At 40.2% G+C, this 19,188-nt stretch overlaps 1 protein-coding gene and 1 long non-coding RNA gene across 2 annotated transcripts; one reads left to right on the top strand and one right to left on the bottom strand.

Annotated features, from left to right (window-relative positions):
• The first annotated feature begins 605 nt into the window (after positions 1-605).
• On the top strand, positions 606-4,952 carry LOC123516832. The gene is made up of 3 exons (XR_006678297.1): positions 606-1,000; positions 2,032-2,124; positions 2,611-4,952. It is a non-coding gene; the product is annotated as an uncharacterized LOC123516832 (long non-coding RNA).
• Positions 4,953-9,135: 4,183 nt separating this feature from the next.
• LOC123516815 (retinol dehydrogenase 11-like) lies at positions 9,136-17,729 on the bottom strand. The gene is made up of 9 exons (XM_045276501.1): positions 17,315-17,729; positions 16,663-16,755; positions 13,387-13,511; positions 13,033-13,147; positions 12,427-12,618; positions 12,087-12,217; positions 11,892-11,981; positions 10,858-11,467; positions 9,136-9,334 (listed from the first exon to the last, which is right to left on the bottom strand). The coding sequence occupies exons 1-8, from the start codon at positions 17,442-17,444 to the stop codon at positions 11,363-11,365; spliced, it is 981 nt and encodes a 326-aa protein (XP_045132436.1). The 5' UTR covers positions 17,445-17,729; the 3' UTR covers positions 9,136-9,334; positions 10,858-11,362.
• Positions 17,730-19,188: the final 1,459 nt, after the last annotated feature.

Consider the following 19,188-nt stretch of genomic DNA (forward strand, 5'->3'; position numbering starts at 1 on the left):
TGCAAAGTAGTGTTGTAATTTTTCAATAAATAACAACAGTACGATACTAATGCTTTTCTTTTCAACCAAAGCTTACTATTGGAAGCTAGGTAATTATAATTGTAATTATAATTGACAGTCTCTTGTAGTAATTGTAATTGTAACTGTAATTGAAATTCACATGAGTAATTGTAATTATAATTGCAATTTAAAGTTTTAATAATGTAATTGTAATTGTAATTGTAATTAAGATTTTGAATTGTAATTACTCCAACCCTGTATACAACTAGTATAGTTTTATCCACATTATAATACAGGGTGTAACACGAGTTTCTGCGAATACTTGTAGAGGTGAAAGTACAAGTTTGTTTAGTCGTGGGGTGAAATTCAAGTGCATGTGGCGGGGTGACCGTTACACCGGCTGGGCCGGTCGGGTTTTTTATGTCATAGAAACACTATATCAACTTACTCCACCTTACTGTAAGTGTGTGGCATTTTGTATATATTTTCTTCCTTTGGAAAATCACAGCATAATCAAAATTTATTTACAGTCACTGTCTTAACGTGAAATTTCAAACAGCAAATTTTCTGTTAGATAGCCTCACTACCGCCTTCCTGCCAGGGGAGGTGGGCAGCCTTTTATTTTATTTGTCACTAATTACAGACATGTTAACATTGTGTAATGTTTACCGGTAAATTCCTAATCTGTAATACCACTTGTCTGATCATGGGATACTGTAACACCCACAAATTTGCAGAAATGATGATTGAATAACACTACTTTTCACCATCGAACAATCTGCATAACTCGCTATCATTTCTACAAGTTTTGGGGTATAGCAATATTCTGCAATGAGACGAGTAGTATTGACTGAGAGGTAATTTACAGATAAATCTGACACAGTGTTAGAATGCCTGTAATTACTGACAAATAAAGTAATAGGCTATACTGGGACACCTTGCCTGCCTGAGGGAGGCTACCAGCAGATCAGCTGTTCGGAATTTCACACCAAGATTGACGGTAAATAAATCTCGATGGTACTGCATGATTTTGACAGACAAAAAAATCTCTGTTGAAAGTACCACACACTTACAGTAAGGTGGACATGGTGTTTCTATGAAATAAAACAATCGCTGTACCAGCCACATTTAAATTTCACCCCATGACTAAACAAAGCCTCAAAAGTCATATGAGTATAGAACATTTTCTACTTAGAATAACTTGTACTTTCGCCTCAAGAAGTATTCGCAGAAACTCGTGGTACACCCTGTATAATGAAGTAATGATATCAGTTTATGATATATTTAGTGTAGGTAAACATTAGAAACTTTGGCCACTCGAGTACTACCTTAGGTTTGGTTAGGATAGGTAAGGGTAGGTTAGGGTAGGTTAGGTTAGGTAATGAAACAAATGTATTGAACAACATAAATGTTTTGAAATCAAGAACAGCTTTTATTCAAATTGATTGTTTGTGAGATAAACAGAGAAAGGTGGGCAATAACCTAACCCTAGCCTGCCCTAACCTATCTTAACCTAACCTACCTAAAGGGGTCTAAAGGGGGTGTTTTTAGCTTGCTGGTCTAAAGGGGTGTTTTTTGCTTGATGGTGTTAATGGGGGGGTTAGCTTGTTGGTCTAAAAGGAGTGTTTTCAGCTTGTTGGTCTGAAGGGGGTTGTTTTTAGCTTGCTGGTCTAAAGGAATGCATTTAGTGTGCTGGTCTAAAGGGGGTGTTTTTAGCTGGATGGTCTAAAGGGGTGTTTTTAAGTTGCTGGTCTAAAGGGTATGTTTATCTTGCTGGTCTTAAGGGGATGTTTTTAGCTGGATGGTCTAAAGAGGGGTGTTTTTAACTTGCTGGTCTAAAGGGTATGTTTATCTTGCTGGTCTAAAGGAGATGTTTTTAGCTTGCTGGTCTAAAGGGTGTGTTTTTAACTTGCTGGTCTAAAGGGTGTGTATTATAATACATATATATACATTATCACCACAGGTATTGGTGTATAGGGTTTATGGTATTATTTAGCTGACTGTGTTATTTATCATAATGAACTCTTTCAGGTATGTGAGCTGCACTTTCGGCCAGAAGACATCGAATGCGAGACCTCCTTCTTCGACGAGAGGACTTTGACCAAAGTCCAAGCCAAGTTGAAGGTATGTTTATGATATTAAAACTGCAGTGTTTGGCTTGATTTAATCCAATGACCATAGACTTACTTTCCTCGGGTTAACTCAATAAAATAGGTAAGCAACTGTGGCAATCCAATTAGTGGCCACAGTGGCCCTGTGACCCAGGGTACTGACCAGAATCAGCTTCATCATAAGCTTAATTAATTATAATTGATGGTACAGGATAAGTGGCCACAGTGACGCTCACCTTAGCAAAGTAGGCCTACGAGTATGTCTCCATCAATATTTTTTTTACTCATACTATAAACTACTGTAAATATTTTTTTTTTTAATTTTATTAGCTGAACAAAAGTTTATATTATTGTGAGTATTCCTTGCTAGGTGTAGTTCTCTACTAACTGCTTGTATTGGTGTTGTGAATTATTTAATGTATTTAAACCAAGTAAACACACAGTTATCTGATTATTTTAAGAAATTTTGTAATTATAATAATTATTCATCTCTCCACAGCATCCAAGACTGCGACAGGGAGTTGTTCCCTCACAACTTCCCAACTGCCCCGCTTATCTCTCACCGTCACCAGTATCTGTGTGGGAATCACCTGATGATAGGAGATCCAGGATGGAAGAGATTGCAATTGAAGAAGCCCTTAAACAGAGTGTTGTTGACCATGAAGAACTGAAGGAGTGCAGAAAATTTAGAGATTTAGATGAACTGGTCAAAAAAATTAAAACATTTAGATAAGGACTGGAAGATTATTGAGAGAGAAGATTCAGTAGTGGTTTGCCATGTGACTGCCAACCCTGAGCCCAAAATTAAATGTTCAGTAACAATCAGCAATTCAAGTAGAGTAAAAGTATTTTTTGGAAGTGTTGAATTGGAAAAGCTAGGAAATTACAAAATCCCTTCAGAAATTAATAGCATTGACTCCCTGGAAGAAATTTTATGTAACCTTCAGGAATGTGACTTTGAACCAACATATGAGTAGCAGGCAGTACTTGTCCTACAGTCTCTAAATTCATATTTCTCCTACAATTACTCATTTCCATCTTGACACAACTGCAAGAAACAAGCACTAAGTACAGAGACAATTTGAAATTTATATGTGAACAGCTCCACCTTATGACAAAAAAGAGACTAAGTTATTCCCCTGAGTTCATAGTTTTCTCATCTCTTATGTATAACTGCTCCCCCCAAGGTTACAGATTACTCAGAAATGTTGGCTACTTGCTCCTCCCATGTTATTCAACCATGCGACTACTGTCTCTTTCTCTTAGCATGAGTCCAGTACCAGAACAACAAAATTGTCACTTCCTCTCTTACATAAAAAAGAAGTTAAAATTTTTAAACCAAAATTATATGACTGTTTCCCTGATGATTGATGAAATACACATTAAGCAATATTTTGATTACAAGGGAGGAAATGTTGTTGGTTCTGCTTTTAATTGTGATGAAGCTGCCAAGAGTGCTTTCGTTTTCATGATAAGTAGTGTGTGCTCAAACTTTAAAAATGTTATTCATATTTTGCCAGTTAGAACTTTAAAAACATAAATTCTTTTCACATTCATAAAGGACATTGTAATTGGCTTGGAAAAAATTGGATTCAGAGTGATATCCGTGGTGACAGACAATAACAGCATTAATAAGAAGGCCATGTCATTCTTTGCTAATACTCCACAACTTTCCATAGTATATCCTCACCCTTTATTGAAATCTAGACCTCTCTTTTTATTTTTGTTTGATGCTGTACACTTACTGAAATGTATTCGGAAAAACTGGCTTGGCCAAAGAGATAGTGAAAAAACTATGAAATTTCCATATTTTCCGATTGATGGCTTTAGTCATACAAAAGAAACTTGTACTGCACCCTTCAACACACTAAAGAAACTTCATTCTTTGGAAGCCAATTCACTCCTAAAACATGCATACAAACTTAATCTCAAGTCGTTGTGTCCCTCCAATTTAGAAAAACAAAATGTCACATTGGCTCTACGAATATTCAGCGATTATGTCACCGAAGCCCTGAGGTCTGTCGGAAAAAAGTACAGCTTGCCTTCTTTTGAAGATGTTGCAAATTACATCTCAATAATCAACACTTGGTGGACAATAATGAATGTAAATTCCCCATGTAAAGGTAAGCGCCTCAACAACAAGTATGCGAGTCCACTAACAAATAATTCAAGTGATGAAAGTTTTGCGTTGCTTAACAAATTTTCTATTTGGTTAGACCACTGGGATTCCATGACAGAAATCAGGGGAAAATTAACCAGAGAAACTTTTACAGCTTTAAAACACACTACTAATGCGATTATGGAATTAACCAGTTACTGCATTAAGGAGTTAAATATGAATTTTATATTAACATCAAAATTTCAGACAAATCAGTTAGAGTTTAGGTTTAGCCAATACCGCCAACTTGCTGGGTGCAACTATAAGATATCTGTCAGGCAAATATTTGAGTGGAAAAAAAATCTGGTCTGTTTTAAGTTTACCCTTCAAAAACAAGAACATAACACTGTCAGAATTTAAAGAATTTGTATGGGACAATGCTGATGTAAATTTCATTTCCGATGAAGAAATGTTCCATATTGATGTAACAGAAGATGATGTTGAAAAAAGTATGGATGTTCTTTCAGTTTTAACATATTTGGCAGGTTACTGTTGTTTTTCTGTTTTAAAGAAAATTAAGTGTGCTTCTTGTAAAACTATTTTAACTATCAATAGCTCTATTGAGAATCTACCAAACTATCATTATATTCAAGGTATTAGCAGAGGTGCATTGCTTTATCCTGATGAATATGTTGTAAATATCATCATGTACAACTACATAGTAATCAAGAAGCTTACAGAAATGCCAGATTTTTGTCATTCATTGAAACAAAGAGCTGTGGTAACAGAGGTAACGCTGAATGTTTTGGCAGAAAATGATGCTTTACTCCCACTCGAGAGTTGTCAGAATAATCACAGTATTGAAAAAGTAGAGAAACTATTAGTCTGGGCTTCAACAAATTCCCTTCTTAATAATTATTGTGCCAAGGAAAATGATCAACTGGATGAAAATAAAAATCAAGGGAAGAAGAGGAAGATGCAAACACTATTGTAAGGATTGTTATACACACACACACACACACACACACACACACACACACACACACACACACACACACACACACACACTGCGTAGTGTAGTGGTTAGCATGCTCGACTCTGTCGAGAGGGCCGGGTTCGAGTCCCGGCGGCGAGGCAAATGGGCAAGCCTCTTAATGTGTGGCCCCTGTTCACCTAGCAGTAAATAGGTACGGGATGTAACTCGAGGGGTTGTGACCTCGCTTTCCCGGTGTGTGGAGTGTGTTGTGGTCTCAGTCCTACCCGAAGATCGGTCTATGAGCTCTGAGCTCGCTCCGTAATGGGGAAGACTGGCTGGGTGACCAGCAGGCAACCGAGGTGAATTACACATTATTTATTTCCATAATCTATTTTACTGTGTTTGCTGTATATGATGTATAATGATTAATTTGTAATCAATAAATATGAATTACTATTACTATGTATATCTGTTATCCTGGATCATATTAGGCTGTGTGTGAAAAGAAATTATATAATTACATATGAAGAAATAAGTTCAAGAACTAAATGAAAAAGTGCATTAAGAAATAAAAGCCTATATCTTCTTAATAATTATTGTGCCAAGGATGCTGGATGAAAATAAAAATCAAGGGAAGAACAGAAGGATGCAAATACTATTGTAAGAATTGTTATATTATATTATATATATATATATATATATATATATATATATATATATATATATATATATATATATATATATATATATATATATATATATACACACACACACACACACACACACACACACACACACACACAACTTATTTATTTTCATAAACTACTTTACTGTGTTGTCAATAATTAAATAGTATTGTTTGCTGTATATGATTACTGTGTTGTCAATAAATATGAATATGTATACCTGTTATCCTGGATCATTATGAAAAAAAAATTATATCATAACTTACATATGAAAAAATAAGTTCAAGAACTAAATGAAAAAGTGCATGAAGAAATAGTTCAAAACCTATACAAAAAATTGTACTAAAATTTTTGAAATTAATAAAAAAAAAATCTAAGTAAAATTTGTTTCAGGTAAAATAATGCAAAATATCATCATACATTTATATTATAAGACAAAAGAGATAGATCATCGATAAAAACATAGAAATGATGGAAAATTTGTGGGAAAAAAGATGAGCAGAGTGGCGCGGCGATGGCCTACTTGTGCTGACGTCACATCTGATCCCTCAGGCCTGTATACGAAGGCCGTGGCCTTTCCCGCTGTACAAAAAAAAAAAAAAAAAAGCCAGTGGGCGGAGCTTACGAGGCGGTGGCCAAGCTTACGATCGTAACTTAAGGGAGATTTACACGGTCGAACGGCTCGTTGAGCCCAGTTCGACAACTACATGTTTGAAGTGATGTTTGAGCGTGTGAATGGGGTATTTGGTTGTTGAGCGCGCTCAGCGAACGGCTCGATGAAAGTCAGGCTCATCTTGACTTTTGTGGCGGGCTTCATTGTCCAACGAACGGTTTGAGCGTGTGAATGGGTGTCGAGCATTGAACCTCAGTTGTGCTTCAAACCTACTAGAGGAAATATTAGCGAAAGAAGGAATAATGGCTGCCATTAATGAAAAGAGGAATGAGAAGGAAGTCATACTTGAATTCATACATACATATCGGGATCATCCAGCGTTATGGAAAGTTAAATCAAAAGACTATTCGAATAAAGTAGCCAGAAACAAAGGGCTGACACGACTCAGTAGATCAATGTACGTGTTTTCATCCATATGTAAATAATTACGCCAGTCATCTGGCTCTAATTTCAAATCAACATGCAAGTTGGTGTGAAAATTTATCTCTTTTTAGTAGCCAGTCCTTCGTCCACTTTGATCTTTTTTTCCTTCTTAGTGCCACTGCTAAAGCAATGGCTATCAAATCGTCCTGATCGAGGACATTTTGACGTTGTTTCAACATGAGGCACACTGAGGCTCAATGTACTGTCTGAAAGCTCTTTGAGCTGTTCGACAAGCAGATTCAACAACCGGGCTCGACGAGCCATTCGACCATGTAAACCCCCCTTTACACCCAAAACATTGCCCTCTCCCGTGTTCAGCAATGGGAAATTGCCGCTTTATTTCTCATTACTAGAGGAAAATTAAGAAAGAACTGATGGTTTAAATTATGTAAACCACATTATAGTTTCCTAAGTAAGTCATGTAGAACTGTTATTAACGATGTTAATGTGAAATAGCTACAATATTGAAAAATACAGCAGGACGTTTCCGGGAGAAATTATTGCAAAAGAATTACTTTTTCTCGAGAAGTTTAATGCATGACAAGGAACAAATAGTGAAGTAAATTTTCAGTTATTGATGCTTTTTCAAACGCACAATGACATGAAATCACACATCATTCTAAATAAAAGCTATAAAGAGAGAGAGAGAGAGAGAGAGAGAGAGAGAATTTTGACGTGTTAAGTAATTGCTTTACCAAGAAAAATCAACCTTCAGGCCAAGTTTCACCTGGTATACAGTTTATTTATCCTTAATTTAAATGCACATGTATACGTACATGTTTACATCTACATGCACATGTACATTCACATTTGTATATGACCTTTTTAAGTCATACGTTTGCCCCAAAGACACCTTCCCACCTTTCACCCAAGTCCACCATAGCTGGAAAACACTGTATTATCTCATTTAAATGTATGATTTACCGTCTAAATCTTCGTGGCACAGTATGCCACGACTATTGCGAGTCTATTAAGGTCACATATATATGGTAGGCAGCCTCGAAACATGGACATAAGAAAATAAGGAGTGTAATAACTCGGGCGTTCCCATGTATTGCCAATGGGCGGTCGGCAATGTTTTGGGTGTAAGGAGGAGGGGTGGTGGTAGGAGCAGCAGCGAAGCAATAGGCTTCACTTTTGTGACGTCACACAGCCTCCTTATAATCTAACCTCCTTGATACGAAGCCATCCCAACTTTGCTCCGCTAATCCTGGGCAAGTTCCAGCTATCTGGAGCGGATGTTCCTCGTTCCGCGTATCATAGGCCAGTGTGATAGCCCCTTAAGATCTATTTTATTGAGTCTTCCACTCTGAACTTTAAATTTAGCTATTTGAACGACATGAAGAACGGAGAAAGGGACTGGAAACCCCTTTCCATTGCATCATTGCAGATACATTATCTTAGGCATTTTAGACAGATAAAGAAATTAAATAGACTTAAAATAGGATGAGAAAAAATGCAATAAAAGAGGAAAAATAAAAATACAAACAAATGCGGAAAAAATAGATTTCAAAATAAAAAAAAGCGAAATATTAAGAATGAAGAAAAAACTTAGAAAAGATAGAAATTATGCAATATTGAACATCAGTACCTCTAGAAATGCTCATCAGGTATGTCATTTGGAAACCACAAGAAAAAAAATGTTCAGAATCTGAATGTAACTTGATAACGTTCAAGAAATTTTATGAAAAATTTTATTTTTTATTTACATAGATAACAAAATTTGATGCAGCGCATTACAGAGAACTTGATATATGGGAAGGCAAGGAAATGGCATTGCTTACTAAAACAATAACTACAATAATAATAATGATAATAATAATAATAATAATAATAATAATAATAATAATAGTGATAATAATGATAATAATAATGGTAATGATAATAATAATAATAATAATAATAATAATAATAGTAATAATAATAATGATAATAATGATGATAATAATAATGATAATTATAACAATAATAATAATAATAATGATAAAAATAATAATAATAGTAATAATAATAATAATAATAATAATAATGATAATAATAATAATAATAATAATAATAATAATAATAATAATTATTATTATTATTATTATTATCATTATTATTATTATTATTATTATTAATGATAATGATAATAATAATAATAATAATAATAATAATAATAATAATAATAGTAATTTTAATAATAATAATAATAATAGTAACTAATAACAAAACTAATAAAAACAACAATGATGATGAATTAATTCATGTAAAGATGTGCATGTGATAGTTCGCCATAATCACCGCGGTCGTTTCTTTGTCATTCTTATCGCCACCGGGATGTATTGCGATGTGGCCAATTAAGTGACTCGTTCCCAGCCAACAAGTCTGTAGAAGTACAAAAATATTGCTATTATGGAGCTCTCTCTCTCTCTCTCTCTCTCTCTCTCTCTCTCTCTCTCTCTCTCTCTCTCTCTCTCTCTCTCAAGTGGTTTTCAGTTTATAATGATTGATTGATAAAAGTAACTATCATTGTAACTTTTTTTTCTTGCTAGATGAGATGCCCTTTCTGTCATCTTTGTTATTAATGTATTCCCATAGGTTTGAAATATAATTTGTATACGAAGATGCAGATGCCAGCGAACAAACGGTAAATTCGGCGCCAAAATATGATAAGGCACAAAAGAACAACGCACATGTATCTGATAAACTGATAGAGAAAGAAAGAAAAATATTTGGAAAACTACTCTTTGTCTTTTTTCCCAACTTGTGCATACCTAAAGAGTAGCTAAATTTATGGAATAACACGCACGCACGCACGCACGCACACACACACACACACACACACACACACACACACACACACACACACACACACACACACACACACACACACAGCGGAGTGCCACAGGGGTCAGTATTGGCGCCAATACTGACCCCTCTCATATATATAAACTACATGCCAGAGGGAGTGAACAGCTACATAAATCTGTTTGCGGACGATGCGAAACTGTGCAGAGTCATAGAACAAAAAGAGGATTGTGAAATACTGCAGGAAGATTTAAACAAGATCTGGAAATGGAGTAAAAAATGGGAGATGGAATTCAATGTGGACAAAAGCCATGTCATGGAAATGGGAAAAGTGAAAGACGACCCGTGGGAATCTATAAGATTGGAGATGGCGTAGAACTAGAAAAAGTAAAAAATGAAAAGGACTTGAGAGTGACGATGGAAGAAAACAATCAACCAGTAAGCCATATTGATAGAATTTTCAGAGACATATAATTTGCTAAGGAATATTGGATTAGCATTTCACTACATGGACAAATAAATGGTGAAGAAATTGATAAGTACTATAATAAGACCCAGATTGGAATATGCAGGAGTTGTGTGGACACACATGAGGAAATTGGACAGACTACAAAAAAGGCTTCAAGAATGGTTCCAGAAGTTAAAGGGATGACATATGAGGAGAGACTAAAAGCTATGGATCTACCAACCCTGGAACAGAGAAGAGAGAGAGGGGATCTGATACAAGTTTATAAATTGATTAACGGAATGGATCAAGTGGATAATGAGAAACTAATCCTGAGAGAAGAATATGACATTAGAAGCACAAGATCGCATAGTAAGAAACTGAGGAAGGGAAGATGTCTGAGAGATGTTAAAAAATATAGTTTCCCGCACAGATGTGTTGAGACTTGGAACAGTTTGAGTGAGGAAGTGGTGTCAGCAACGAGTGTGCATAGTTTTAAAGAAAAATTGGATAAGTGTAGATATGGAGACGGGGTCACACGAGCATAAAGCCCAGGCCCTGTAAAACTACAACTAGGTAAATAAATACACACACACACACACACACACACACACACACACACACACACACACACACACACACACACACAGATTACCTTTTATTGTGTCGGCTGGCAGGCAAGCTGAAGGAAAGATGAAGTGGTTATTCGGTTCACTGGCTAAGTATAGTAAAATCTTCAGGTGAGGGATGAATGGGAAGCAGAGTGACGGTATGCGAGAGGTTGATACAGGGCAGATTGAATGGCTGACTGGTTGGCCGGCGCTGAGTGAGCTAGTTGCTGCCATATAGATTGATAAAAAGTTCAAAATGTGCTATTGGAGGTTGGTCGCTTCGTCGTTTTGGTATAGCCTAGTGCTTAAAGTGCTGGTTAGATGTTGTAATTGACTCACTTTACACCCACCCACACACACACACACACACACACACACACACACACACACACACACACTCAAAGTTTATATGGTCATATCAGAATTTAAATGGAATGAAGATTTTAATGATAAAAATCAGAAACGTACTCCAATCTCTCTCTCTCTCTCTCTCTCTCTCTCTCTCTCTCTCTCTCTCTCTCTCTCTCTCTCTCTCTCTATTTATTTGATTCAATAAAAAATCTCATTGGGCGCGAGCTGGACGTCCGCCTCACTAATCTCCCATAGTGCCTTCGCCAGGCTGCTGTCCCTCGCCAGCCATGAGGCGGTGGCCTCCTGCAAGGGAACATAGAGGGGAAGGACAATGTTGGAAATATTCATGGAAAGATTGGACGAAAAAATAATGAGTAAGGAATTTATTGTCTAAAAGAATACTTTCAATAAATTTATCGGTATATTTTTAGATAACTATATATATATATATATATATATATATATATATATATATATATATATATATATATATATATATATATATATATATATATATATATATATATATATATATATATATATATATATATATATATATATATATATATATATATATATATATATATATATATATATATATATATATATATTAGACAAAAGAGGGGTAAGGAATAGTCAGATAGCTGGTAACGTGATTGCTGATTGAGTGTGTGTGTGTGTGTGTGTGTGTGTGTGTGTGTGTGTGTGTGTGTGTGTGTGTTCTTACCTTGCACTCATCAAAGTATTTCCCCGTCACGCCTTCCACTTCCTCCGACACTGCCAGGTGAATGGTGGTCTGGGCGCCCAGCTTATTGTCCTGTGAGTGGAGGGCAATGTAAGGCTGAGTCTCTATGACAAACATTAAAAGCAAGATCAAATACAAGAACAGATAAAAATAAAAGTTGGTAAGTAGTTGCCTCACCTTGCCGAATAATCTAAGCACGAGATTGCCGAAAAATAGGAAAAGTTTGCGGAACCATGTAACTGCCAAATCGTCTCGCGCGAAGAACTCTGACCCGACAGTGCCAGGGTGGAGGGAGTTAACGGTGACTCCTGCAGACAGAGAGGAGAATAAATATCTTCTTAAGTTGCGTTTACATCTCTCTCTCTCTCTCTCTCTCTCTCTCTCTCTCTCTCTCTCTCTCTCTCTCTCTCTCTCTCTCTCTCTCTCTCTCTCTCTCTCTCTCACACACACACACACACACACACAATTGAAAGAAAAATAATTACAGATCCTTTCCCAGACAGGTGTTTACACTCACCCGAGCCATGCAGTTTGTCGGCCAGCTCGAGGGAGAAGAGAATATTGCACAGTTTACTTTGCGCGTACGCTTCAAGAGTGCCGTAGCTCCTCTTCTCGAAATTGAGATCCATCAAGTTGATATTCCACGTAAAGAAGTGTGCGACTGAAGACACGTTGATGATGCGGCTAGGCGCACTCTGCTTCAGGCGCTCTGGGAAGAACACAGCAGTAAGAACCTAAAGTAATACTGAGTATACAAAAAAAATAAATAAATAAAAATAAAATAAATTCTACAGTTCTTTAGATTCAATATGAAATTCAATACACGGGTGTAAGAGAGTGGTTTACAGCTACAGAAGGAACAAGTGAATGAAGGAGAACATTCCTGTGGGGATAAACATAGTTCCCTTTCATTTCATCACAACAGCTGTGGTGGTGAACAGAAAATCAAATAATCTAACTAACTAGGTTTCTAAGAGAGGTCGTCCCGCTATTTACCTACACTTTTGAATATGTCTGTGTATACTGGTATATACGGGTACAAGTCACAACCCTACTGTTACTTCAATATAGCACAAAACAGATACAGGATAAAGTCAGGTACTCGAGCAGTTTCCTTACTTACTGAGAAGCAAGTTGGTCAGCAGGAAGTGACCATAGTGATTGGTAGCCATGGTCAGCTCTAGGCCGTCACCAGTCACTTCCCGCATCTGTTTGCCTGCGATACCTGCGTTGTTCACCTGCAGGAAGGATAATGTCCATGAAACGATACGGTGATGAGAGTTTTAGATTAATGTATGGGAAAGAATATCTGAGTATTTGTGAATAAGTGTTGGGATGGAGAACATTACTCGGCCCTGCACTGTAAATAGTAAAGGATCCACATTTGTGGGGTAGCGCGTGCAGAAAGGAAAGAGAGACCGTGAGAGAAAGGAAGATATGGATAGAATGATCTAGAAAGAAAAAAAAGGTAACCTACTAAAATATGGATGGTGTCCTCTGTCTGCAGTATTTCCTTCGCGAAGCGCCTGACGGAGGAGAGATCTGAGGTGTCCAGCAGACGAACCACCACTTTCCTGTTGCCTGTTTCCGAGATGATGTGGTCTGTCGGGGAGGGTAAGGAGACTTTTAGAGGATGTCAGATGTGGCACACACACACACACACACACACACACACACTTTACTGCTTGCTTGTTCATGGATGCTCGTAATGTCTTTGCTTCTCTCTCTTGGCAGACCGGATTTCTGTGTGATGAGCAAAGCGAAGTTACTGTTCTTGAATAAGAGCATGCAGGAGATATGGTGTGTGAAAGACCTAAGCGTTTTCATTTTTAAATTTATTTTCATATGGTTCATAGAAATTCGAAAGTACTTTCTTTCTATCGATCCAGCCTTCCATCCATCTATCTATGTATCTTTCTATTTATCTATCTATCTATCTATCTATCTATCTATCTATTTATCTATCTATCTATCTATCTATCTATCCACTAAGCTTGTTATCTACCTGTCTGTTTGTTTGTCTATTTGTATGTTTGTTTTTCTATCTGTCTGTCTATCTATCTGTTTAATTTGTCTGTCTGTCTGTCTGTCACTCTATCTGTTTGGTTTTCTTTCAGTCTATGCATCCATCAGTCCATCTGTAAGTCTGCCTTGCAAAATCATCACTGATATAACCCACTCATAGATCCCCCGTCGTCCTCCACTCAGAAAGATTAGTGAAATATCTTCTTCCTCATGTAAGTCACGAACAAGGCGTTCAATCTGCTTTTTACTTTTCCTGGGTTTAAAAATTCAGTTAATGACGACTATGATTCATCAGTCTTCTCTGTTAGGATTAAAAAAAATAATTCCAGCTGTTGACGGACCAAGGAGGGACTGGCTGCTGACTGACTGACCGGGGAGGAACTGGCTGCTGACTGACTGACCGGGGAGGGACTGGCTGCTGACTGACTGACCGGGGAGGGGCTGGCTGCTGACTGACGGACCAGGGAGGGACTGGCTGCTGGCTGACTGGGGAGGGACTGGCTGCTGACTGACTGACCGGGGAGGGACTGGCTGCTGACTGACTGATCGGGGAGGGACTGGCTGCTGACTGACTGACCGGGGAGGGACTGGCTGCTGACTGACTGACCGGAGAGGGACTGGCTTCTGACTGACTGACCGGGGAGACTCTGGCTGCTGACTGACTGACCGGGGAGGGGCTGGCTGCTGACTGACGGACCAGGGAGGGACTGGCTGCTGGCTGACTGGGGAGGGACTGGCTGCTGACTGACTGACCGGGGAGGGACTTGCTGCTGACTGACCGACTAGGGAGGGACTGGCTGCTGGCTGATCACGGAGGGACTGGCTGCTGACTGACTGGGCGGGGAGCGACTGGCTGCTGGCTGACTGACCAGGGAGGGACTGGCTGCTGACTGATTGACCGGTGAGGGACAGGCTGCTGACTGACTGACCAGGGAGGAAGTGGCTGCTGACTGGCTGGCCAGGGAGCGACTGGCTGCTGACTGACTGACCAGGGAGAGACTGGCTGCTGACTGACTGATAAGGGAGGGACTGGTTGCTGGCTGACTGACCGGGGAGGGTGACCGGGGAGAGAGTGGCTGTTCACTGACTGACCAGGGACTGGTTGCTGACTGACCGGGGAGGGACTGGCTGCTGACTGACGAACCGAGGAGAGATTGGCTGTTGACTGACCGGGGTGGGACTGGCTGCTGGCTGACTGGGCGGGGAGCGACTGGCTGCTGACTGACTGACAGGGGAGGGACTGGCTGCTGACTGACTGAGTGAGGAGCGACTGGTTGTTGACTGACTGGGCGGGGAGGGACTGCTGGCTGTTGACTGACTGGTCAGGGAGCGAATGGCTGCTGACTCACTGGTCGGGGAGGGACTGGCTGCTGACTGGCTGGGGAGGGACCGGCTGCTGATTGACTTGTGGAAGGAGGGACTGGCTGCTGACTGACTGACCGGGGAGGGGCTGGCTGCTGACTGACGGACCAGGGAGGGACTGGCTGCTGACTGACGGACCGGGAAGGTACTGGCTGCTGGCTGACTGGGGAGGGACTGGCTGCTGACTGACTGCTGCTGACTGACCGACTGGGAGGACTAGCTGCTGGCTGATCACGGAGGGACTGGACTGACTGGGCGGGGAGCGACTGGCTGACTGACCGGGGAGGGACTGGCTGCTGACTGATGGCTGGCTGCTCTGACCAGGGAGGACTGGCTGCTGACTGACCTGGCTGCTGACTGACTGGGAGGGACTGGTTGACTGACTGGGAGGGACTGCTGACTGACCGGGGAGGGACCGGGGAGACTGGGGACTGGTTGCTGACTGACTGCTGACTGACCGGGGAGGGACTGGCTGCTGACTGACGAACCGAGGAGAGATTGGCTGTTGACTGACCGGGATGGGACTGGCTGCTGGCTGACTGGGCGGGGAGCGACTGGCTGCTGACTGACTGACAGGGGAGGGACTGGCTGCTGACTGACTGGGTGAGGAGCGACTGGTTGTTGACTGACTGGGCGGGGAGGGACTGCTGGCTGCTGACTGACTGGTCAGGGAGCGAATGGCTGCTGACTCACTGGTCGGGAGGGACTGGCTGCTGACTGGCTGGGGAGGGACCGGCTGCTGATTGACTTGTGGAAGGAGGGACTGGCTGCTGACTGACTGACCGGGGAAGGACCGGCTGCTGCCTGACTGGCCAGGGAGGGACTGGCTGCTGACTGACTGGGCGGTGAGCGACTGGCTGCTGATTGACTGGAAGGGAAGGGACTGGCTGCTGATTGCCTTGTGGGGGAGGGACTGGCTGCTGACTGACTGGCCGGGGAGCAACTGTCTGCTGACTGACTGGCCGGGGAGGGACTGGCTGTTGACTGAACCAAAGACAATAATCACTTATCGTATAATCTATAAGGAATTCATAACTTATTTAATGGGTGACTTGCGCAAAGCATCTCAAGAAGTTTTATCACCAAAATACAAAAGGAGATGAAACCGTGTCATATGCACCCTGTCGTAGACCTAAAAGGGACCGCTTCACGGGTTCGGTCTCTTGAGTCTGCAACAAGTGGTTCATGCTGGCCATTATTTCACAGAAGACAGAAACGGAACCTCAAGTGTCCCACCATTAAGCGCATTATAACGCAAATCAACACATACACGCTAGTATCAGTCTCCATTTATCTATAGTGATTCATAAGAGGCTCAATTAAATAACTTTGAAAGAAAAGGAAGAAAAGGAGAGTCAATCCTCACCGGCCACCATCTGTGCTTTCTTCAGATTTCTGCAGGCGAGAATCACCCGTGCCCCGCGCCTTGCCAGATCCTTAGCAGTCTCCATCCCGATGCCTGCAAACACAGAGACGTTTATCAAGTGACACAATTTCCTTTGATTATTAGCCACTCTGAGACGTCTCTTCTTGTTCTGCAACCACCCCCAAACATTGCGCTACGTGGAAAATGCAAAAATTACTCATTTTGTCCCATTCTTTCTTGTAGATGCTGTTACGAGTCCATACACTGCATATGACACTGTGAATTGTTGCTTATCGTGATGAAAAAATCAAACCATAGTAAACACCAATGCTGGAAATAAAGGAAAGGAGGACAGGGTGAGGTAATAAGTGGAGTGGCTGGCCAGGTGAGATGGGATGATGAGTGGTAATGGCAATGACGTGATTCAAGCTTACTGCTGCAAGAATGGGTGGGTGGAAGAGACGAATGTTAATTGGGTGAGATGATAAATAAGAAAACTTGTGGAAATCATTCCTCGCTTTCTTCGTCTGATATTTACTGTCCACACTTCTACCACCACCTCCTTCAAGAGAAAATCTGTACCTACTTCTAGAAATAAAAACACCAAGCATCAAAGTACAATCCACAGACAGACATTTGTCAAGGAACTCACCTGCTGACGCCCCTGTGACGATAGCAGTCATTCCGGCCAAACTGCGAGTGGAGGTGCAGCGACCCGCCCTACGAAGATACACCATCCTGGCCATCATCATCAGCAAAGCCGCTACCGTCGGTAAAAACATGGCGTCAGTGTATCGATGTCACGTACTTTCTCGAACAAATGACTTTAGAGGACAAGAGGAGGACTGTGGAATGCTAGTGAGTGGGACGGAGGGGTATAAGTAGGTAAAGTGGTAGTAAAAATGAAGATGGGTACGTAATGGGCTGTGAGGGTGAAGGGCAAAGGGTGTGGACATGAGAAGGGCAAAGGGATGGCGGTGCGTGTTTCACCGTCCAACCTGAGAAGGAGACTGAAGCTGGTAATGAAAGTGCACGGTAGGGATGATGGTAAGCAGGATTTGAGGAATTGGAGAGGTAAGAGGTGAAGAGAGAGAGAGAGAGAGAGAGAGAGAGAGAGAGAGAGAGAGAGAGAGAGAGAGAGAGAGAAGGAAAAAAGTAAATATGTTATGTACGTATACATAAGCCTCCCGACCAACTCATGTCCCCTCATCGCCTTACCATTTCTTTGTCAGTTAAAATGGACTCTGCTCCGCTAAGAAATACACTCCCTGGCCGCATTTCAGATCTGTCACACGTGCATTACCGCTACATTGCTACTTGAAATCGTGCAATTCTATATAAAAAGAAGTATATATCGTACAGTTTATTCCTTTGCAGTGTAAGGGAGGAGATTACTTTTATGTGATATAGCTATCAGTGCACACACACACACACACACACACACGCACACACACACACACACACACACACACACACACACACACACACACACACACACACACACACACACACACACACACACACACACACACATCTCCCTCCGCATCATGCAAATTCTCTATGTGAAGGTTCGGTCACGCTCATTTTCATTATTTATGTATACATTCATCTATCTTTTTATGTATTTCTAGAAAGTGTCTGATACTCTTACGACAATTTTGTGAAGTTTTCCTCTGACTTTTTTTTTTTTTCTATTCGCTTCCTCATAAAGCTGATTTAATTTTGTATATTCAATATTTTTTTAAATAAATTAGATATTTAGTGCATTTTAGCGCTATAATTTCCTCCTCTCTCACGGATGATTATCAACCATGCATCAATATGGGAAATGGTAAATCAGGCACGAAGAATTCAGTACTACGAGTAGCAAATTTGGAGATGTAATTGTCAGATCAGTGTTAACTTTACGATCCTGGAAAAGGGAAAACAAATTTCTATATGGTATTTTCCTCGAAGTGTGTATGTGAGTATGTGTGTTTATGTGTATGTGTGTCTGCGTGCGCGCGTTGTGTTGTACAGGGTTCGAGCGAGGCTCACATAGTGTCTTGTCTCCATATCTCCATATATCTAATTTTTCTTTAAAGCTATGCACATTATGTGTTATAACACTAACAACTTCATCACTCAATGCATTACACTTTTCCACCACTCTATGTAGAAAACTGTATTTTCAAATATCCTTCTCACACTGCCTCTTCCTAATTTTCTTTGCATGTCCTCTTGTCCTTCCAGCTTCCTCTGTCACAAGCACCACGTCTTTCTTCTCTACCTTTTCAATGCCATTAACTATTTTATACAATGTTATTAGGTCTCCTCTTTCTATTCTATCTTGTAAGATTGGCAGTCCCATTTCCTTTAGCCTTTCTTCATATGCTAGGTCCTTTAGTTCCGGCACCATCTTTGTAGCTATCTTCTGGATCAGTTTTAATCTTCTTATATCCTTTTTCAAGCTCGGCGACAACACTATTGTTGCATATTCCAACTTTGGAAGTATCATGCTCGTAATATTTTTTTCCATCATATCTT

The sequence above is a fragment of the Portunus trituberculatus genome, chromosome 41 (genome assembly GCF_017591435.1).
Source record: "Portunus trituberculatus isolate SZX2019 chromosome 41, ASM1759143v1, whole genome shotgun sequence".
Classification (NCBI taxonomy): Eukaryota; Metazoa; Arthropoda; class Malacostraca; order Decapoda; family Portunidae; genus Portunus; species Portunus trituberculatus.

Coding starts and splice junctions, on each gene's coding strand:
- LOC123516815 (XM_045276501.1), bottom strand. CDS start 17,444: ATGTTTTTACCGACGGTAGCGGCTTTGCTGATGATGATGGCCAGGATG. Junction 16,756..17,314: donor CGTCACAGGGGCGTCAGCAG/GTGAGTTCCTTG, acceptor CTGTGTTTGCAG/GCATCGGGATGGAGACTGCT. Junction 12,218..12,426: donor CGACAAACTGCATGGCTCGG/GTGAGTGTAAAC, acceptor CTCTGTCTGCAG/GAGTCACCGTTAACTCCCTC.